Genomic DNA, 22,976 nt, shown 5'->3' on the forward strand with positions numbered 1-22,976 from the left:
TGGGGGGCGGCCGCAGAGGCAAGCACGCTGGGGGACCTGCCCGCCACTGTGGGTCTTCCCGGCGGCCCTCCCCCTCCCACCACCTCCGCCCCCCACTGCATGCCGCAGGTACCTGGCTGGAAACCTCATACTCCACGTGCTTGAGGAAGAGGCCCTTCTTCTCGGGGATGAGCTCCACCTGCACGGCGTCCCTGGCCAGCAGCTCCTGCAGCGTGAGCGACAACAGCAGTGGGTTCCCCGGCGGCATCTGCATCCGACTGGAGTCCGGGGCCTTCGGCTCGCTGACCTGGGGCACTGGTGAGTCTGCAGGAGACAAGGTGAGCGCAGCTGCTCAGACAGGGAGGCCGCCCCGCAGACGCCGCCTGCTGGCTCAGCACATGGACTCCGGCCACGTCACCCAGCCAAACCCCATCCTGGCCCCGGTGACGCTCATTCATTCAGGCTGGGGGTCCACTCAGGGCCACGTCCTCCTCTCTCATAAACCACCACGCCATGAATCAGCAAACACGCCCACATGTCCAGGACCGGGCAAGTCTAGTTTTCAACTTGGGCAGAGAAAAAGAAGTGAAATATTTACAAGTTATGTGCAAAAATAGAGTCCTCCTTTTCTCCAGAGTCAAGAAAACGGTTAAAACAGAGAAATGGGCCATCCGATCTGCTACACGTGCCGGCATTTCCAGAGGCAGAGCACACTGCGTTCCTGCCACCACAATCATTCTGATGTGTGAGAACCTGCGTGCTCGCTTGAGCTAGAGCTCCTGCTCCCACAGATCAAAGCATTAAGCCCTACAACTTCAGCTCCTTAGACACAAGAAGTCACCCACGTATCGTTCACAGGACAGGGAAAGACAACTCAGAGACTTTATATCTAACAGCCTGCCAACAAACACAGAAACCCTGTTAAAAGGTCAGTTTGGTTTTTAGTACAGAGAAGAGTTTAGAACTTTAAAGAAAAAAAGGTTCTTTTCAGTTAAAAAAAGAAGGTTAAGGTATCCCTTGGGGGAAAAAGGTCTCATTCCAAGTAACACTGCTATAAACATAGAACAAAGGGTAGATCACATTTCTCCACCTTCTCAATTTTCTACAACGTCATTGTATCACTTTTTATGATTTACTTCTTAAAGTAATTCTTCAGTGCAAGATTCTGGTTTACATTCTAATACAGAATTAATGACCAGATTTTTTCATCTGTGAAATCACTCAGCATTTTAGGATTTAACATATAGCTGCCTTGAACTGACCTTAAAGATTAAAAGAAAATAAACAAGGGCTTAGCTTGTATCTGGGAACCCCCAAGGGCCTCAAAACTCCATACAAAAACTAAATGTCGGGCTTTCCTGGTGGCGCAGTGGTTAAGAATCCGCCTGCCAGTGCAGGGGACAAGGGTTCGAGCCCTGGTCTGGAAGATCCCACATGCCACGGAGCAACTAAGCCCGTGCACCACAACTACTTAGCCTGAGCTCTAGAGCCCCTGAGCTACAACTACTGAGCCCACGTGCCACAACTACTGAAGCCCACATGCCTAGAGCCCTGCGCTCCACAACGAAGAGTAGCCCCGGCTCGCCGCAACTAGAGAAAGCCCACACACAGCAACGAAGACCCCACGCAGCCAAAAATAAATAAATAAATAAATAAATAAAAACACTAAATGCCATGTGCTCTAAGGCAGGCTGCTCTCAAGTGAGGGCATATGTCCCAGGGTCGCAACGATCCACCAAGTGCAGGAAGAAGGTATTAGCGGCTCTACTTGTATTTTCTTTATTTTTTTGAATTTTTTCATTGCACTTATATTTTCTGTCTCTTCCTTTTTAATTTACATTATAATGTACATAAGAGTAGTAGAGTGTAGTACGTGCATACAAATTACTAAACTATGCATATGTATAAATTGTGTACATGTGTGTAAGTGTGCGTACAGGTGTTGCATGTGGGGGTGTGTGTACGAGTGCATACATACGTGAGTGTGTACGTGTGTGTGAGTTTGAATATGAGGTGTGTGTCTATGTTTAAGTGTGTATGTGTACATATGTGCACACATGTATGAGTGTGTGTACATAAGTGTCTGTATATGAAGTGTGTATATGGGGGGTGTCCTCAACTGGCAGTCCCCAATACCTTAATGACTAAGAATGTGTGGAGACCACAGCTCTAGAATGTACCTGTTCTCCGAAGTCATCCCAAGAGCCCAGCCCCTTTCCATGTAAAAATATTTTTACATGGAAAGGGGCCTTAAAGCTGTGTTTACCCAGTCTCCTCGGGGACCACGGAAATCCTCAAGGAGCCAACAAGCGTTTCTTAAGTACCAGCTCCAGGGAACACGGTGATGAATAAGACAGGGTCCCTGAGCTCATTAATTCATCCACACAGAAAACAGCTGTGTCTACCATTGCCAGGCACAATCTATAAATATCCAAACTCTGGGGAGAGTGGGAATCAGCCCACGATAACCCTAAGAGCGCCCTGAGACTCAGGACACAGCCCCAGGGCGCAAACTCCGGAAGGGCAGGGATCCGCTCAGCTCTGTTCTCAGGTATGTCCCGGCGAGGGGAGCCTGGCACAGGACGGGGGCTCAAGGAATGTTTGCTGAGTGACTATTTACTGTTATTTATTGTATTTCCAGGAGGGAAATACAGCACCTCTGGGGAAAAGCGAAATCTTAACTAGAGCACAGAATATGTGGAAAAACAGGAAACAATAAAGCTAAAAAGGTAATGGGGGAGAATATTTTTATCAGAGAAAATATGTGCAAATCATACATCTGATAAAGGACTTATATCTGGAATATACAAAGAACTTACAACTCAGTAAAAACACAGACAAATAATCCAATTTAAAAATGGGCAAAGGGTTTACATAGACATTTCTCCAAAGAGGTACAAATGGCCAGGAAGTACAGAAAAAAATGCTCGACGTCACTAACCGTCATGGAAATGCAAATCACAGCCACACTAAGATGATGCCCTATGTTGACTCCAATTAAAAAAACAACAAAAAAAAGACTACATTGTGCGCTGGTGAGGATGTGGAAAACCCTCACATATGCTGGCAGGTGTGCAAATGGTGCAGCTGCCTTCAGAAACGGTCTAGCAGTTCCTCAGAATGTTAGAAATAGAGTTACTCTATGACCCAGCAGCTCCACTCCTAGGTATACACTCAGGAGGAATGAACGTGTGTGTCCACACAAAGACCTGTAAACAAACGTCCACGGCAGCATGATTCATAAGAGCCAAAGAGGAAAAACCCAGATGTCCATCAACTGATGAATGGATAAACAAAAGCGGTCTATGCACACGATGGAATATTACTCAGCATGGACACATTCATGCTACACCATGGATGAACCCTGAAGACACGATAGCAAGTGAGAAGCCGCCAGTCATAAAAGACCACATATGGGATGATTCCATCTACCTGAAACACCCAGTAGAGGCCAACCTACAGAAGCAGACAGTAGCTTAGTGCTTGCATGCGGCTGGGGCGAGGGTGGGGGGGTGCAGGGCACGGAGGGGATGGGGGGAGGTGGGAGTGACTGGTGAAGAGGCGCGATAAAATGTTCTAAAAGCGACTACGGCGATGGTTGCGCAACTGTAAATATACTGGAGACCACCGTATTGCATGCTTCAAATGAGTAAACCGCCTGGCACGTAAATGATATCTCTATAAACTCTTTAAGTATAAAAGGTAGGCGACATCAATAAGAAAGGCAGAGTAAGGACCGCCAGAAATCCTCTCCTCCACAAAAGCAACGAGGACACTAGCAAAATCGTCAGAAATCAGCTTTTTCAAAACACTGGGAAGTGGCTGAAGGTCTGTGGCAATCCAGGGCACATCTATTGATGCCACAATTAGTTACGTCAAAATGAGGTCAGAGTGGGGTGGGGCGGCCTTCATCCAATACGACCGGAGTGTTTATAAGAGGAAGAGACCACATGAAGACACAGACACATGGACACACAGACAGGAGGCCACAGGACGGCAGAGGCTGAGGAGCTGCACCTGCAGACCCAGGAACGCCCAGGATGGCTGGCCACCGCCAGGAGCTAGAAGAGGCGGGAAGAATCCACCCCGACAGGCTCCAGAGGAAGCATGACCCTGCTGGCACCTTGACTTCAACCTTCTGGCCTCCACAACTGTGGGACAAGACATTTCTGTTGTTTTAAGCCACCCACTCTGTGGTGCTTTCTTACAGCAGCCCCAGGAAACTCACACTATAAACTTTACAGAATTAGTCCAGAAAGGTTGTTAAACAAACAAGCTACAACAGAGAGCAACAACACCTTGGAGGGAAAACTGATTTCCTGAGATGCTACATTATTTTTTTTTTAACATTTATTTTTGGGCTGCATTGGGTCTTCGTTGCTGCATGAGGGCTTTCTCTAGTTGCAGCGAGCTAGGGCTACACTTTGCTGCAGTGGGCAGGCTTCTCATTGTGGTGGCTTCTCTTATTGTGGAGCACGGGCTCTAGGCACGTGGGCTTCAGTAGTTGTGGCACACGGACTCAGTAGTTGTGGCGCACGGGCTCTAGAGCGCAGGCTCAGTAGTTGTGGCACACGGGCTTAGTTGCTTCGCTGCACGTGGGATCTTCCCAGACCAGGGCTGGAACCCGTGTCCCCTGCATTGGCAGGCGGATTCTCAACCACTGCGCGACCAGGGAAGTACCAGCTACACTATTTAAATGGTCCAGTCTTCAACAAAAGTCTCTAAGACATGCAAAGAAACAAGAAGGTAGTACCAAAGGGTGGGGGGGGGGGGGCACACACAACAGAAACTGTCCTTGAAAAAGCCTAGGTACTGAACCTATTAAGGACCTTAAATCAGCTATTTGAAATACGTTCAAAGGACTAAAGGGAACCATCTCTAAAGAACTAAGGGAAAGTATGAGAACAACACCTCACTCACAGGGAATATCAATAAACAGACAGAAATTATTAAAAAAAAGAAACATAAAAATTCTGGAGCTGAAAAGTTCAATAGCTGAAAAATTCACCAGAGTCACAACAGCAGATCTGAGTGAGCAGAAAGAAGAACCAGCAAGCCTGAGGTTGGGCCAATTGAGATTGTTTTTTCCAGTCTGATGGACAGAAAGGAAAAAGGATGCAGAAAAACGAACCGCTCCTCAGAGACGTGTGGGACACGCCAAGCAGACCAGCATAATCGTAACAAAAATCCCCAAAGGAGAAAGGTTGAGAGAGCACGCTTGAATAAGTAATGGCCAAGTGTGATGTAAATAACCCAAGAACTCAAAAGATCCCAACTAGGATAAACTGAAGAGATCCACACTTGGACACATCATAATGAAACCGTTCAAACTGTACAATGAGAAAACCCTGAAAGCAACAGGAGAGAAATGACTCGCTAGACGGTTATAAATATGGGAGCTGTAACTCCCACGGCAATCACCTAGAAAATAACCCCCAAAAAGTATAATAGCCAAAACTATGTGGGAACGTAAATGGAACACTAGAAAATACTTATTTAATGTAGAAGAAAGCTGTAACAAAAGAACGGAGGAAGACTTCAATTAATGGGGGAAAGATCACTGGGAGAGCACCGGAGTCTCTATTAACATTTTTATGTAAGATAAAAACTCATACATGCTTAATAGAGAAAATTTATGATTTTCCTGATGATTAAAATAATGTCCCAAGACAGAATGTAAGCTCAGTAATGATTACCCAATGATCACATGCTTCTGAGAAATGTGAACTCTGATCGCCGGAGGGTTTAAAAGACAACTCAAAAGACACATTTTAAACCAAAGACATTACTCTCAACCACCTTGAGAACAACCCCTTTGCAGAAGTTTCAATCACAAGAAAGCCACCATCCCAAACATCAATTTACTAAACTAAGACACCCATATTTTCAAAGAAAAAAAAAAATTGAAGAGCAAAAAAGAAGGGAAAAAGGCCATTTCAGACAGGCCGCACTGTCATGTGATGGACCACAGGCTGATGAAAGGGCAGGAACGCAGGGAGGAGATTCTGGTTTACCAAGGGTGTCATGTCAAGGTCACCGGCAGGACTTATCAAATGGAGCCTCCTATGCCAGTTTAAGCAGCCCCATGAGACCAGGGCCTGGAAGAGGCACCGTCCCCCAAGCCAGCCCCTCAGAGATGAAACAGCTCGGACGAGAGGCCAGCCAGGCCCCTGATGAACGGTGGTGGGCAAAGGCTGGCTCTGACCTCAGACGGACATGGGCGGAAATCCAGCCTCCGACGTCCCCAGCAGTGTGGCTGGCGAGTGACAGCCTCTGAGCTTTCCAACAGGCCTCTCCAAGGGTGTTCCCTCCAAACTTTCCAGTACAAAACTGCTCGACCATGGGGTCCCCTGGAGTCGGAAGCCCTGGCCTTGAAAAGCCACCCACTGTCCTGACACTGGGCCGGGAAGCAGCGCTCAGACCCGCAGGCTGAGAATCGGGCTAACGCCGGCCCACACGGATGGCCCCTGTGGGCACAGAACGAGACAGCAGAGCTCAGATAACCAGCTCCCCGACACATTCGGCAACCCTTGGCTCCAGCCCAGACCTCATGTGTTCCAATCCCAAGAGAGTCTCTACGTCTGCTGAGTAAAACGTAGCACGTGCTCCCCCACGACAAGGGGTGTCGGGCCCTTGGCTCTGGGCTGGCCCACGGGCCAGGGCCTCCCGGTCAGTGTGGCCGAGCCTCACACTCCCCTCCTCTCTGGATATCTCGCTCCGCCGGCTCCAGGGTGACAGTGACAAGGAGCTGCATCACTCCCAGGCCAGCCACCAGCGCACTGTGTGACCCCAAGTCACACAGCATGGAAAGGGAAACAGCCAGCTAGAGTATCTGACACCCATTCAGCTCTGAGATTCTGGGATTCTCCAAGTCGGTTATCCACAAATCAAAGCAATGAAACTTCAAACACACACACAGACCAACTATCCTTCCCAACACACTTCCGTCAGAAACTTTAGGCAGTAATGCTGCCACTGGGATGCATCCCAAGACGTCTAACCCCACGTGTTCTGTTAGCAGCTGACATCTGGGGTCCTTACCCCCAAACAAAGCTTTGGGAAACAAACAGGATTTGCTGAATAAACCACTCTGTCTCGCACACACCCCTGCTTTATCTAAGCAAACCTCAGCAAATGCTGACCAACACGGAAGTCCAGACTGGGAGACCCCGCACAGGGAGCAGAGGGCGCCACCCACGGGGGCCAAGGCCAGCCCGGCTGCCCCACACGATCCCTGCCGGCCCAAGTGGGGTGCTGCTCTAAGCACTAGGAGAACCTCCCAACCCCGCCCAGCCCAGGCGGCCCTGGGGTCCTCCCTGCTGGCAGAGCAGCCCTCAGTGTGAAGTGCCTTTCGAGCCATGAGAGGTCCCGTGGCCCCAAAGGCAGCCAGTGCGGAAGGCCCCTATTTTCTTCGTTTAGTGGCAGGTGCATACGAACATGTCCTCCGATGGACTCCACGCTCAGGGTTCCACCACCACTGCCATCCTCGCCTGCTGGTTCACCAGCATGCGGGCAGGGCAGGGACCAGCGAGACACAGCACAGCCACGGGAGCTGAAGTCTCCAGACTGAGCACGCCTCAGGATCACCTGCGGGCTCGCCACACGCTGGAGGTTAAGACAGCTCTTACCAAAAGAAGAAGAGGGGGCTTCCCTGGTGGCGCGGTGGTTGAGAGTCCGCCTGCCGATGCAGGGGACGCGGGTTCGTGCCCTGGTTCAGGAAGATCCCACATGCCGCGGAGCCGCTGGGCCCGTGAGCCATGTCCGGAGCCTGTGCTCCGCAGCGGGAGAGGCCACGGCAGTGAGAGGCCCGCATACCGCAAAAAAAAAAAAAAGAAAAGTGTTGGCAAGGGCGTGGAGGGATTGGAATTCTTTTGTGTGGCTGGTAGGACCGTAAAAGTTGGTGCAGCCACCGTGGAAAACAGTGCAGCAGTTCCTCAAAAAATTAAATATAGAATCCCCATAGGAGACAGCAATTCCACTTCTGGGTCTGTACCCAAAAGAACTGAAAGCAGGAACTAGAAGACATATTTGCACAGTCATGTTCAATGCAGTATTATTCACAGTAGCCAAAAGGTGGAACTACCCAAGCGTCCGCTGACAGATGAATGCATCCACAGAATGCGGCCCATCCACACAATGGAACACTACTCAGCCTTAAAAAGAAGGAAGTACTGACACATGCCACATCGTGGATGGTCCTTGAGGACGTCATGTCCAGTGAAATAAGCCAGACACAAAAAGACAATGTATGGGGCTTCCCTGGGGGCGCAGTGGTTGAGAGTCCGCCTGCCGATGCAGGGGACACGGGTTCGTGCCCCGGTCCGGGAAGATCCCACATGCCGCGGAGCGGCTGGGCCCGTGAGCCATGGCCGCTGAGCCTGCGCGTCCGGAGACTGTGCTCCGCAACGGGAGAGGCCACAACAGTGAGAGGCCCGCGTACCGCAAAAAAAAAAAAAAATAAAAGACAATGTATGATTCCACTCACGTGAGGTCCCTAGAGCAAATTCATAGAAAAAGCAGATGGTGGGGACCTGGAGCTGCGGGACAGGAGGATGGAGAGGGAGTGTTCAATGGGGCAGAGTTTCCATCTTGCAAGATGAGTAAGTTCTAGAGATGGATAGTATCAAAGGAGGCACAACAATATGAATGTACTTAATGCCACAGACCTGTACGCCTAAAAACGGTTAAAATTTTACATTATGTATATTTTACACTTAAAAAAGCACAGATTGCTGGGCCCCAGTCCCAGAGTCTAGGGCGGGGCCTAAGAATCTGAATTTGTAACAAGCTCCCAGATGCTGCTGCTGATCCAGGGGCCACAGTGCGAGAACCAGTGTCACAGGGCGACCAGCGGGGAGGAATTCAGGGCCTCACCCAGACCCGTGTCCCTCATCTAACAAAACGCAGAGGTGCACAGATGCTGCCACCGTACTTTCTGCACTCGTCAAATGCGGAACCAACGACATTCCAGACGACAACCTTTTCACCGAAATAACACAAAACGGGGTCAGCAGACACCATTTTCAACCTGAATATTCCTTCTCAGGCTCATGAAACTGTTTCAACCTTTGAAAACTTCTCTAAGCTACACTGTCATTCTGCAGTTAACAAACTGTTCTCAGGAAATGGAAGCAGAAGCTTCCTCATCCTTATCGTGGCCATGGCCTCAGAAATGAGGATTCAGCAGTTCCATGGCCAGGGAATGTCAGGAACGCCCCCCAACGCCAGGAAGCAGAGCTGCCCCACCTGTGGTCAGCTCGCCCTAAAAAGCGATCCGTCACCAACCAGCTTTTGATTGTCCCTAACTCAGGAGCTCAACTGAACAAACTGTGCATGGCCTCAATTTCATCAACTTTAAGGTTTACTTTTCTTTTAATAACCTACTTTAGGTAACGTTACAATATCTTGAAATAAGGGGACTTCCCTAGTGGCGCAGTGTTTAAGAATCCGCCTGCCAATGCAGGGGACACGGGTTCAAGCCCTGGTCCGGGAAGATTCCACATGCCGCGGAGCAACTAATAAGCCCATGTGCCACAACTACTAAGCCTGCGCTCTAGAGCCCGTGAGCCACAACTACTGAGCCCACGAGCCACAACTATTGAAGCCTGCGTGCAGCAACGAAGACCCAACGCAGCCATAAATAAATAAATTTTTTAAAATCCATTTAAAAAAAACATCTTGAAATAAAGAAAATCTCTCCAACCCAGCAATCTATATACATCCGTGTTCATTGTGTGCACTCTCCTCCACGTGTACAGGGTTGTGATATGACACAATTTTCAAATACCAAGCGTGTTTCCAAGCTTCCGTGACCACGTTTCCTTCAACTTTTCTGTAGAAGCAAAAACCTCCTAAATTCCTAGCCAGTCAGATGATCACTAGGAAAACTGTTTCACTTCAATCCTATCCTTTTAAATACATGTAGTTTTGTTGTGAAATACTTCAAACATACATGAAAATACAGGAAATATCAGAACCCATGTATCCACCAAGATTTCACTAAAGAGGACACTGTGCCCTATTTTTTGCTGAAAAGCATTTTTAATAAACAAAATGTTACACATGCACACCATCCTCCCGACCCCCTTCTTCCTCTTCCACAGGAACCACTACCCTAGAGTTGATGGGCACGATTTCCAGGCAGGTATGTGCACTTTCTCTACGTAAGTGTCCAGGAAGTCCACGCAAACATTGTGTTCCATTATGTACAATAAACATACAATTCCTTTCTTTTCCCACTGGCTTTTAAAACCCTTTTATATTGAAACAGAGCGTGCTCACAGAGAAGCGAACATCTCAAAACCGTTCAGCTCAATGAATTTACACATCCGGGTAACAGCACCTGGATAAAGGAGGGCACCCCTCACGCTCCCTTCTCCCCAGGGGAGAGACTTCCAAAGCCACAGGTTGCCTCTGCCTGGTTCTTTACTGACACCACACACGTGGACTCGAGCCCTGAGTCCCTCTGTTTCTGACTTCCTCCACTCCTGGTGTGTACAACCCGTCCGCGTGGCTCACGGGGTACAGACGGTCCACTTTCTTGCTGTGGATCCCGCGGTGTGATCAGCCGGGGCCGCTTACTCATTCTGCGGCCACGCGGCATCTGGGCAGCTTCACACGCTGCTGCTACGAACACGCCAGCAGCGGCACGTCGGTGGACGCATGTACGCATTTCTGTTCGGTACATTCCTGAGAGTGAAATTACTGGATCCTGGGGTTTCGTATGTGCAGCTCAGTAAATAATTCCAGTTTTCCAAGTAACTGAGTCAGTTTACGCTCCCAGCAGCAGGGGTTCCAGCCGCCTCCCGCGCTGGCCGACACTCACTCTTTCCGTCCGGTTTTCCTCGCCCTGCTGGGCCCTTGACTCTTGAATACAGTCGCAATTCATCTGCCATTTTTACCTTGAGTTCTCTCCTTTCACAACACTGCTCCGTATTTTCGAAGGTATTAAGACTATTACCTGTAAAGACTGAATAATGACTTAGATACAGAACTAAAATCACTTAGCCGTTCTCCTAACTGCTTCTGCTCTTAAAAACAGCATGAAGAATATCACTGTTCACAAAATGTTTGCCCTATTTTTTATTCTATCCTTAGAATCCACTCCTAAAGAATTCCACATTTTTTTCCTGCTCACAGACGCTTCCCAAAAGGCTTTTATCTCCCCACGTGAACCACACTACCTCACCAGCACTCTCTTCAGAAAACCCCCTTGGAGTTACTGCAGTCACCTCAGTGATCTGTGCGTGTTTCCTGGCAGCATTACAAAAAAAACTAAAGTTTCCTAACTGAGGATCAGAATGGCAACCGCTAAGAATAGCTCCGAACGCGGGGTTTCCCCAGCTCCACCACCGCCCCCCCCAAAACGCCCCTTCACATTTCTCGGCCAGCAAACCCCCCACCCGCCTGCTCCCCTCTCTCCAGCCACACCAGCTGCCCGGCCGCCCCGTGAACGCAGCGCGCTGCTGCTGGCCCGGGCACCTTCACCTGTCGTCCCTTCTGCCAGGGTTCTCCTCCCAGAAATCCACCAGGCCACCTCCTTCGAATCCTGGTGCAAAACTCACTCTCAGTGCCATTTCCTCAGGGACAACGGCCCTGCGCCCCAGCTGCCCCCGTGCGTCGACGACTCGCTGCGTGTGCCGAGTACCGTCCACCTCCCACTACGAGAACATCAGCCCCTCGAGGGCAGGCCTTTCTGTTTATATGGTTCAGTTAGTATCCCAGCGATCAACAACAGGGCCCAGCACACAGTGAGCGCTCAAGGAGCATTTGTGGATGGAAAGAAGGACTCCAATTCGCAGCAGCAAGAAGGCCTACTGTGTTCTCCTAGGCAGGGTGACAGCCCCATGCCCGCCCCACCCACGCAAGTCGCACTTAGGCCTCACCAGTGACAGGAACCACGCCTCGGTGAGCTGCAGCAAGAAGGAAGAGCTGCTCACACAGGACAGCTGTTAACACGCACGGCCACGCGGAGCCCTGGAGCAGTGACACCGTCAAGCTGGCGGTGACATCCTCCCACACCCCCCCTCACGGCCTCTCTGCCAGGTTACAGCTATATCCTTTTATCCCCCCAAAGAATAGAAGGCAAAACCCCTGATTACAGAAAGCTGTAACGTGCCTTGAGGGTAACCAACCTACACAGCAAGAGACGCAGGTGTTTCACCTTCCTGCGAAGGTTTAAGTGTTTTTACCTTGAAGCAAGATATAAACTCTCTCTTAAGGTCCCTCCAAGCCCTCTGGTACTCATTAGCTGAGACTTCCCAGACTGAATCCCGTCCGGCCTCCGAAGCTCAGTTCAGACACCCCTTCAGCAGTGAAGTGTCCCCCGAGCCCCAGCTGCAGTCGCTGCCCCCTTCCTGCCCTCGTGACTGGCTTGGACGCCCTATAGCTGAGCTTTCCCAACCCATCGCGTTCCCGGGTTTCTCCCACACACCCCATAACCCCCTCCAGGGCGCTTTGATTCCCTAATACTGCCTAGCACAGGGGTGGCACACAGCACGTGCACCCCAAGAGTTCTTTATGATGGACAACCGGGTTTCCAAATGCCACAGAAGGACACCAGACCCCTTCCTCACACCATACACAACAACTCATTCCAAATGGACCACAGCCCTAAGTGTAAGAGCTAAAACTACAAAACTCTCAGCAGAAAATATAGGAGTAAATCTTTATGACCTTGGGTTAGGCAAAGCTTTCTTAGGTACGACACCAAAAGCATCAACTGAAGAACAAAACAGATGAACTGAACTTCGTCAAAATTAAAAACTGGTGTGCTGTAAAAATACCATGAAGAAAGTAAAAAGACTACCCACAGAAATGGAGAAATCATCTGTAAACCGTGTATCTGATAAGGGACTTGGGTCTAAAATACATAAAGAATTCTTATAACTCAAGTTTTTTAAAAAGACAAATTACCGGGCTTCCCTGGTGGCGCAGTGGTTGAGAGTCCGCCTGCCGATGCAGGGGACGCGGGTTCGTGCCCTGGTCCGGGAAGATCCCACGTGCCGCGGAGCGGCTGGGCCCGTGAGCCGTGGCTGCTGAGCCTGCGCGTCCGGAGCCTGTGCTCCGCAACGGGAGAGGCCACGACAGTGAGAGACAAAGACAAATTACCTAATTTTAAAGATTGACAAAGGATTTGAATAGACATTTCTCCAAAGGAGATGTACAAAAGGCCAACAAGCACATGAAAAGATGACCAACCACATGAGATTCCACCCACTGGGATGGATATAATCAAAAGGGCAATAACAAGTGTTGGTGAGGATGTGGAGAAGTTGGAACCCTCAAAGGTTGCTGCAAAACAGTCCGGCAGTTCCTCAAAAGGTTAAACATGGGTTACCATGTGACCCAATGATTCCATCCCTAGGTGTACACCCACGAAAAATGAAACCCTATGCCCACACAGAGACTTGTATATGAATGTTCACGTCAGCATTAGTCATAACAGCCAAAACACGGAAACAGCCCAGATGTCCGTGGACCGATGAATGGATAAGTAAAATGTGAATTATCCATACAACGAAATATTCTTCAGCCATAAAAAGAAATGAAGTACTGACCCACGCTACAACCTAGATGAACCTTGAAAACGCTGTGCTGAGTGAAACAGCCAGTCACAAAGGACCACAAATTATATGGTTCTATTTATATGAAATTTCCAGAACAGGCAAATCTACAGAGACAGAAAGAGCAGTGGTGGTCTAGGCTGGGGGAAGAGGGGGTTGGGGGTATGGGGAGTGACTACTAACGGGTACGGGATGATGACAGTGCTGTACGATCAATTGTGGCGAAGGCTGCGCAACTCCTGGAATACACTGAAAGTCACTGAACTGTACCCTTGAAATGGGTGAAAGCTGCATCTCAATAAAGCTTTCAAAACGCTTTATGAATTCCTTCTCTTCTTCTCTCTAGCTCTGGTGAATACAAACTAAGTATCCTCCCACCCCAGCACTGTGCCTGGAACACAGCTCGCAATCTTAAAGAAGGTGTCTGCTAAGAAGGGAAAATACCATCCACCTGTGACATCCTTTGGTTGGGTTTCAGGCACAGGTAAGAAAATTTGAGCTGGTGATGTTGCCACAGAAACTTCAAGTGGCCACACTCAGGACCCTGTGGACCTCCGTGGGGTGGCCTGAAGCTGCAAGTCAGTCGGAGTGGAAGCAGCCACTGAGAGCTAAGAAACCAGTCCGGTTCCCCTGAATAAAGTGCTTTCTCCCCTCTTCTACCCCTTCCCATGAATTCAAAGGCAGGGAAGAAGACGGTCACCTGGACGGCTGTGTGCCGTATCGACCACCACTACAGCAAGGGCCACGACCAGTGTCTGAACCTTCCGGGTGCTTATATAACACCTCTTGAGTCCTACAAGCAGTCTAAGTAGGTACTGTGACCCCATTTCACAGACGTGAAAACTGGAGGCCCAGCCGGCAGCATGGCCCGCCTGCCTGGTCAGAGTCAGGTGACACGTGGGGCCTGAACTTGCACCAGGTTACCCGGTGACACCAGATCCCTGTTGCCTCCTGAACTCACAGGGCCTCATTCAAGGCCCACAACGAGGAGAGGCGCAGGGGCAGGCACACCCCACACCTGGGCCAGGGGCCAGAGGGTCTCAGCGCAAAGCCTGCTGTGAACGAGCCGCCCACCTCCCTGCACTCAGTTTTCTCCTCTCTAAAACGAGGACAACACCGTCTACGTTACCGGCTGGCTACAAGCACGTTAAATACATGTTTATGCGTGAAGGCATCCAGCACGCGGCTGGTTTTTACAGGACCTGTGCCCAGATGAAACCACACAGCAAATGAACGAACTGCTGGCCAGGGGACGTGGCTCCCTCAAGCACTGGGTCCCCTGCCATGTGACTCCCTAAACTCTGCTGGGAATCCCCAGAGCGCCAACTGCCCCTGGGACCTCCAGGGACGTGAACCACTCACGTTCACACAAATGGGGCTTCTCCGGCCGAAAGTGGCCATTCCTTCCCGAGGGAGAGTCGAGGGGCCAAGGCACAAAGAGAGGGGGAAATCACTGGTTTGTTTCCTCAGGACGTCACGAGACTGAAGCCCAGTCCCGAAAGGAGTCACCTATCAGATGATTTCCTCTGACTCAACCTGGAGCAAAAGGAACCCGCAGGGCAGCCACGGGACCCCTGCTTCTCCGTGAATCTCACCAAACCTGCTTCTGAAAGGGTTCATTGAGTCTCTCCCTCGGAAAGCCTCTTAGGTCTCTCCTTTCCGGAATGTTTTTATGTGGGGAGGCCCAGGGACTTTTTCCAGAGTTTAAAAAGAATACTGCTTTAGCTAACTCGGGAGATCTTGGAATAACTCACAAAGTAGAAGTTCAAAGTTCCACAAAGAACACTCATCTCTGTTGAGCTAAATGCAATCTGGCTTTGGTTTTCTTTTTTTAAAAACCCTCCTCCCAGGCCTGGATGGTTCCGTCTGAAAGTGAACACGCTCCAAAGTATCTGGCAGGCTCAGTGTGTCTCGATCCCAGCGGAGGCTAAATGGAGGACCTGCGTTCGCAGCCTCACTCAGTCCCTTTAAGAAAATTCCGAGCGATCACCCGACAGTACAAGCCAAGGGACATACGATTAAATCCGTTTAAACAGATACTTACTGATCCACAGAAGGGGTCACAAGGAGTGAGACAAGGCCCCTGCCTGGGGAGGGAGCAGGGGGTGGGACGAACTGGGAGATTGGGATTGACATATATACACTAATATGCATCAAATAGATAGCTAATAAGAACCTGCTGTATAAAAAATAAATAATAAAATTAAATTTTTTTTAAAAAAAGGCCCCTGCCTTCCAGCTGCCTGCGGGGTAAAGGACCAGGAATGCAATTAATCAACCAGAACACGGAAGGCCTCGGAAACTGGCATGAACAAATTAGGAACCGTGAAAAATGTCACAGAAAGAAAACTAGTTAGTCAGTTTTCCCCCCACAATGAAACCTCTGCACTAAATGGTGGAGACCCAGTTTCCAGGCAATGAAGACTGGACTCTCATGCAGTGCCTGTCTGCCCAGAACTCGGAAACCCGTGACCCAGGGTGATCCGAGCATCTCAAACAGGTGGGGGAACTCGGCCCGTGGGTCGCAACACACGCGACGCGATCTGTTCCTTGAGAGCCTTCGCGCCCAAGCCAGCTGGAGACGAGCCCCCGGCCGACGCCCCGCTCCCGGGACTGATCTTGGGGACGCTCAGCAGACGGGGTGCAGGGCTGAGGCTCGAGCTCGCACCCTCACCGCTGCCCGGCACTGACGCTCCCTTTCTGGAGAGAGAGCGCGACGCCTCACGAGGGCCTCGGGTGCCCTTTGCGAGCACAGGCTCACGGAGCCACCTCTCCCCTCGGAAAAACCCCCTGACGACAGAAGGGTCTCCGTCCGGGAGGCACTGGCTACAGCAGTCAGGAGCGAAGCCTCCAGACGGGGTCCTGAAAGGGGTCCGCAGGGCAGCCCTCCCACCGGGGGCCGGAGCCGCGCCGGACGGCGCTCCAGCTCCGCCATCCACTAGCTGTAGGTGCCGGGCAACTTACGGCCTCTGCGTGCCTCGGTTTCCCCATCTGTAAAGTAGGGGTGGGGCGACGCCTCGCCTCCTAGCATTACTGAGAGGATTAAGTTGCTTTACACGTCAGGCACGAGGAAGGGCCTCTGGCACACAGCAGGTGCTCTGAAAGGCTTAGTCATCACAGCTACCACACAACGCTACCGCTCTGCTCTGCAAAGGCCCAAAACAACTCCCTCCCAGCAAGGGGGCAGAGGATGGGGTACTCTGTGCGCCCAGCAGAGACCCTCTCGGGGAAACAGGCCCCTTCCACGGGGCAGAGGCAAACTATAGCCTCTTGCAGAAACTCCCACCAGACTCCCTACGTCACCGTCCGTCCTAAGGACACTCAGTGTGCAGAAGCCATCACGAGATAAAGACCCGCCCACGCCCACGTACAGACCGTCCTCGGGTCCTGAAGAGCTGATAACGCAATTTCAAATCTCCCTTTCGTGCGAAACCCCAGCAGTGAGTGGCCAGTTCTTGGAAAATCCCTGCACCCCCGGCCTGGACTGGAACTTCTCCGGAGCTGGGAGGTGAAATTACTGTTCTGAAGATAATTAACTGTGCTAAGTCAGGAGTATCACCTGACTCTTGTCTCAGCAGATGGCCTCTGCCAGAGTTGCATACTTTCAACAGCAGGTGACTTTCCCAGACATCCCTCCCGCTGCCACACAGATGCCAGCGGCCCTGGGGTCTCGGTCCTCCTTCCTGCTGGTCCCAGGGGCCACTGGAACACCTGGACTCGCCAGCGGGCCGGGCCAGCGCCAGTAATACCCAGACACAGACATCGGACACAGCGGAGCCAGGGAGATTAGGAGTGGATGTCAATTCAACAAAACATGCATTTCATTATAAATACACCTCCAATATTAACTCGAGAGTGAAAACTAAGGGAGACCAACACTCCCACAAAACTGTTTTAAAACGAGGTCCCCAGCACCCACCTTTGCTTGTCAAACTGTGCTGTTAGCAAGTCCGCTTAATGTCTCAGGATCTGGGACACACTGGGTTTTCCCCCAACATTTTCTACTGTGAAATAGACACACACACACACACACACACACACACACACACGTATAAAATGTCTATGGACAGTTTAACGAAACTATGTATCAAACACATGTGGAACCACTATCCAGGTCAAAAATTAAAAGATGGCTGGGATCTTGGAAGCCCCCATGACCTGTACCTCGCAGACCCTCCTTTCTCCTATTGGAGGCGACCGCAGACCCTCCTTTCTCCTATCGGAGGCGACCACAGCCCCATTTTCACGCCATTTCACCTGCTCTTCATTTATACTTTCATCACCTGCGTAAGCAGAGTCTAATTCTAACCCACACAGCAGAGTCTAATTCTGCATGGCTTTGAACTTAATATAAGAGGAGTCTCGTGGTATGCATTTCCTCTGGCTTCTTTCAACATCCTCAGTGGAGGGTGCTGGGACTCGGTACTTGTATTCGCAAAAGGTCTTAACAGGACATGGCAGAGATCACCTAAGGACGTCTCCCTGGCTCTCAAAGCCTAACAACTGAGCTTAAAACTGTGATTCAACACGCACAGCTGACAGCAGCGGTCACCTCTAGGCTGGGGAACTAGTTTAGCAGGAGAGAAACTCTGTTTACCAAGTGCAAGCATCAGGACATTTTTTTAATATTGATCCAACGTAAAGGATCAAATTTTACGACGTTAGCACTTTAAAAGCACAAACGTACATTCCTGGATTCATTACTACACAGACGTCAAATAGAGAATTATGAAAACTTCTTGGTGGCGTAGACTAACGCTAAGTGAAACGAACGGACTAACAAACCAAACGTAAATACACCCTGAGGTTAACTGTACCAAAAGCGTGTGCAGAGGAAAAAAGGAAACATGCTAAACACAGCAGCTGCGAGCTCACCCGTGAGCTCCCTTTTACAAGACGTTTGTATTTGCGCTTATCTTACTTGTACAGCAACATCTCCTCGAAGTGCCAAATCACATACCACATGAAACTTTACTGCTCTGCTTATGGTCCACTCATAAGACTTGTCGGAGAGAACTTCACTGGCACCAATCAGGTTGAAGACTGTCGGAAAATCACGTCAATGTACTTCTCAGAGATGTGTCTCCAGTCCCTACCACGCTTCCCTGGAATTCATCAATCGTGCAATTTCCCTTTCCTTTTCCTTAGCACACATACTCCAAATTGCGTTAAGAGTGCTGAAGGACCCCCCACCGCCCCCGCCAACATGCCTATCCACACACCCCAAGGACACGTGTGTCCTCCTACAACCTGGCCAGCAGGAAATAGAGCCAAGTGTGGCCTCAGCTTCCCCTAGAGCTCAACTCACAGGTCATGTCTGGGGCCCTCCTGCGCCCGCCTGTCCCACGTGAGGTTTTAATATTGGTACCTTCACCAAGAACGTCTACCCCAAGTCTGGCTATGACTTCTTAATGATTCTACAACAAAAACGTTCAAAGGATGAAAGCACTACAGTCCTTCAGAGGGTAACGTGCGTGGTCAAGGGTCGAGCTCTTCGAATTCCCGAGGGTCCGGGCTGCCTGTCTGCTCACTTGCCCCAGGTTCTAACCACGAGGGCAGCTCCTCTTAACATGCACTGCGGGCCACAGAAGGCGGCTCACATCTCTCCAGCAACTCACCACTCCAGCCCCTCCCCGTCACCCCAGCACACCGCAGGCCAGACATCTCTTTTCTGGTGCATTTTTCTTAGGAAGGAAAAAATAAACCAAAACAGAATTCCCCAACCCGGAACACATCACTTTCTTGCTAACCACAAATTCTGGCAAAACGTGTTCTGTGTAATAGTGATTCAGTTCCTCTTTCTTCAAATGTACACCTTTTACCTTGCAAATTGTGTGTGTGTGTGTGTGTGTGTGTGTGTGTGTGTGTGTGTGTGAAAGGGAGAAAGAGATGGAGCTCAAAGACCATTAACACCAATTTAAATAATATCTGCATAGCTACCATTGTTACCAAACTAAAATGTGACCCTATCCTAAAAAACACTGACAATAAAAATGTAATTCTAGGGCTTCGCTGGTGGTCCAGTGGTTAGGACTCCGAGCTTCCACTGCAGGAGGCCCAGGTTCGATCCCTGGTCGGGGGACTAAGATCCCGCATGTCACGGGGGGGAAAAAAAACTAATTCTTTTCCAACATCAGAGCCCTTTCCACAAAGCAGACACTATTCTAGATACTAGGATGTAAAGAAAAATAATGGTTTCTGCCGGTCAGGAGTTGACAACGGAAATGTGGGGGATTTCCACGTTTCCCCCGGGAAATGGTGTTTTGCCACGGGAAAGTGTTTTGCCCCAATGCAGATGGTACTTTAAGGGTATAATTTAATCCGTCAAATGCGCACATCTCAAGTGACAGCTCATGACTTGCCTAACAGATGTGTACAGGCAGAGCAGCAGCAGCGAGGGTGGTGGCGGGAGCACAGGGGCGTGGAAACCGCGCAGGCGTGCAGAGAGGGTGCGGCCGGTCATGGAGGCGCTCAGAGGATGAGCAGAGTTCAGGCCTGACCCCATAGAAAACCAGGAGGCAGCCAGAGGTTTGGGAAGACAAACGGCTCAGAGCTTCCTAACCGAATGGGATGTATGGAGTACCGTCCAATGAGGCGCTCCAATGGAAGTGAAGATGATTCTCCCTTGTTCTAACAACCAAGTTTAGGGGACTTCCCTGGCGGTCCAGTGGTTAGGATGAGGCACTTGCACTGCCAAGGGCTCGGGTTCAATCCCTGGTCAGGGAACAAAGATCCCCCAAACCGCACAGAGTGGCCAATAAATAAATAAATCAATAAATAAAAACCAACTTTAGGTCCGCAGGGTTGTAGGAAAGCAGGGCTGGGATACACAGTGGTAATCTGTCTATATTTTTTTTATCCGTGTATGATGCAATCGCAAAAATCAGATTAGACAATCAAGCACACATCATCCTCATTCTCTGTCACTCTAAGGCACAATCATTGAGCTCTGTAACCTGAAATAAACTCTCATGCTGCACAGTCAGAAAACAGAGTGTCCAGTCAGATATTTTGATAGTTAATGATTTTAATATAAAACCCACCACAGGTTTATGTCCAAAATACAAAAAGAACTGCTAAAAATCAAAGAAAAAAAGACAATCCCTTAAGACAATGGGCAAAAAATAAGAACAATCGGTTCAGAAGGCCATACAAGGGCAAAGTATTATAAGAAACTAAACCTCACTGATAATCGAAGAAATAGAAATTAAAACAAAAATAAAACACGTTCTTAATTTCTCTAATGCTGAAGGGAGTTTTTTAAAAAAATGGTATGAAATGGTGATGAGGTTATGGGGAAAAGATGCACTGCTGTTACCGGTATAAATTGGTAATAGCCACCAGAAAGGATAATTTGTAAGGATTTGTTAAAACAAAAAATATGCAACCCTATGACCCAGCAATTCCACTCCTCATGGGTATCTAAGGCAGAATAATGGCCCCTAAAGGTACTCGCATCCTAAGCCCTGGAACGTGTGAAGCTGTTAGATTCCACAGTAAAGGGGAATTAAAGGTGTAGATGAAGTTTAGGCTGCTAATGAGCTGACTGTGAAAGGAGGGCAAAGGATGTGGATTAGCAGGTAGGCCCAATGTAATGCTGGGGTCCTTCAAAGTGGAGGAAGTGAACAAAAGAAAGAGAATCAGAGGTGACAGGACAAGAAGGGTGTGGCCCGCGGTAGCTGGAGCAAGGGGATCCTCCGGCAAGGAATGCGGAAGGCATCTGGGAGCTGGAAAAGGTCTAGAAACGCCTTCTCCCCGAGGGCCTCCAGAGGGAACGCAGCCCTGTCCACAGTTGGATTTTAGCCCAGGGAACCCTGTTTGGGGCTACTGACCTCCAGAACTGTAAGATGATAAATTTTTGCTGTTTAAGCCACTCTGTTTGTGGTAATTTGTTACAGCAGCAGTAGAAAACTAATACACTACACTAGGGAAACACGGGCACAGCACACAAGGAGGTGTACGTTGTCTGAGTACACGTATGTATAAGACACGAAAAGAGCGATGAAAGGATGCATCCCAAACTGATAAGAGGAGGTGATCACAAATGGGGTGAGACTTTAATCTATAATGTTCTGGGTGTTTGTCCACGTACTGCACAATTGAAAGTTCAATTTGTCAGGAGGGAGTTATCATTTATAGCTTAAGCTTCCAGGGATTAGAATATGATATAAAAGACGCTTGAGGCTGAAAACCACAGTGAACACAATTTTTTCTGACAATCCCAAAGCTACTACAAAGACCTAGACCCCTGCGATCCCCACAATTAACACTAACGGTGGGCTCTGGCTGTGTGGACAGAACACCAGAGAAGAGGAAATTCGCTGTATACCCATAAGCCACTGCTTCTTCAACAGTCAAAAATAAACTTTTGCTAAAGCATGAGAGATACATATATCATCTGTGGACAAAATTCATTCTCAAAGACTTGTATTTTCTGACTCCAGCCCCTCCAAACACCACCCACACCACGACATGCCCCCTTAACACTGCCCACGGTGGACAAGTCACTTGCCTCTGGGTTGTGGGGTTTTGGGGGTTTTTTTCCTCTACCATTTCACCTGCCATCCAGGATGGCTAATAAAATCACCAGGGCCCCAAGGAAGGCCCGCTGCCAGTCTCGGAGAGCTGTGGTAGATGATACCACAATAGCAGCCAGGGGGTGAGCCCTGCAGGAAAGTCAGGGCTGCCCCTGTACCTGCAAAGAGACCCCTGAGTAACCATCACATCCAGGAACTCTGAGCTGCTTTACAATCCTCGGGGGAAGAACCATTCCCACCCAAACACTGGGAGCCCAGCGTGCGGCCCTGGTACAGGAGGGCCAACTGGCCCACCTGACTGGCCCACCTGGGCTCGAACGTGTGACCTCATGAACGCAGTGTTCTAACCACGAGCAAGAGCCTCCTTACACAGCTACATGAGAAAGGAAAAGTAACTAAAGACCAATGTGGGTGGCGGGGTGGGGACCGCTCCCGAGACGCAGACTCACCAAGGGACTTCAGGCCAACGGGGTCAATCCGGCGCAACGCCACCCGTGCCCCCAGCAGCTTCACTCCACTTCTGCCTCTTTTTCTCCCTAATGAATCCAGTGTCTAGCAGCCCTCCAGAACTCTAAGCATGGCCTCCTCAGGGACACCTCGCCAGACGGCCCAGCCGCAGCTTCCAACCTTGGGCCCGCGCCACCCCCCAAGAAGCAGCAGTAACTCACACCAACACCCACCTTCATCTATCCTCCAGTTAGAGGACTAGAGGGGGTACCATTTTAAACAGGGACATCCTAGAAAACGCACGCCTCACGCTCATCCGCTAAGAAAAGCACTCAGGGAGAAACACGAAGGGCCGGCGTTCGAGAACACTAAAGTCTTGAGCGACCAGAGTTCTTGCCAAGACCCGGCAGGTCCTGGGACTGCGCCCAACGCGGCGGGCAGGCCGGCA

At 49.9% G+C, this 22,976-nt stretch overlaps 1 protein-coding gene across 7 annotated transcripts in view; it reads right to left on the minus strand.

Annotated features, from left to right (window-relative positions):
- The window catches only part of SNX8 (sorting nexin 8), an 80,207-nt gene that overhangs the window by 18,396 nt on the left and 38,835 nt on the right, over positions 1–22,976 (minus strand). For 4 of the 7 annotated variants that reach the window (XM_067705331.1, XM_067705332.1, XM_067705330.1 and 1 more), the window contains one exon: positions 113–303. In XM_067705331.1, the coding sequence (XP_067561432.1) occupies positions 113–303 (191 nt within the window). Of the gene's footprint in view, positions 1–112; positions 304–7,607; positions 7,714–14,906; positions 15,154–22,761; positions 22,949–22,976 lie in introns of those variants that run through there. The other 3 variants (XM_067705335.1, XM_067705334.1, XM_067705336.1) reach the window with 3 other exon arrangements.

The sequence above is a fragment of the Pseudorca crassidens genome, chromosome 15, assembly GCF_039906515.1.
Source record: "Pseudorca crassidens isolate mPseCra1 chromosome 15, mPseCra1.hap1, whole genome shotgun sequence".
In the NCBI taxonomy this organism is placed as follows: Eukaryota; Metazoa; Chordata; class Mammalia; order Artiodactyla; family Delphinidae; genus Pseudorca; species Pseudorca crassidens.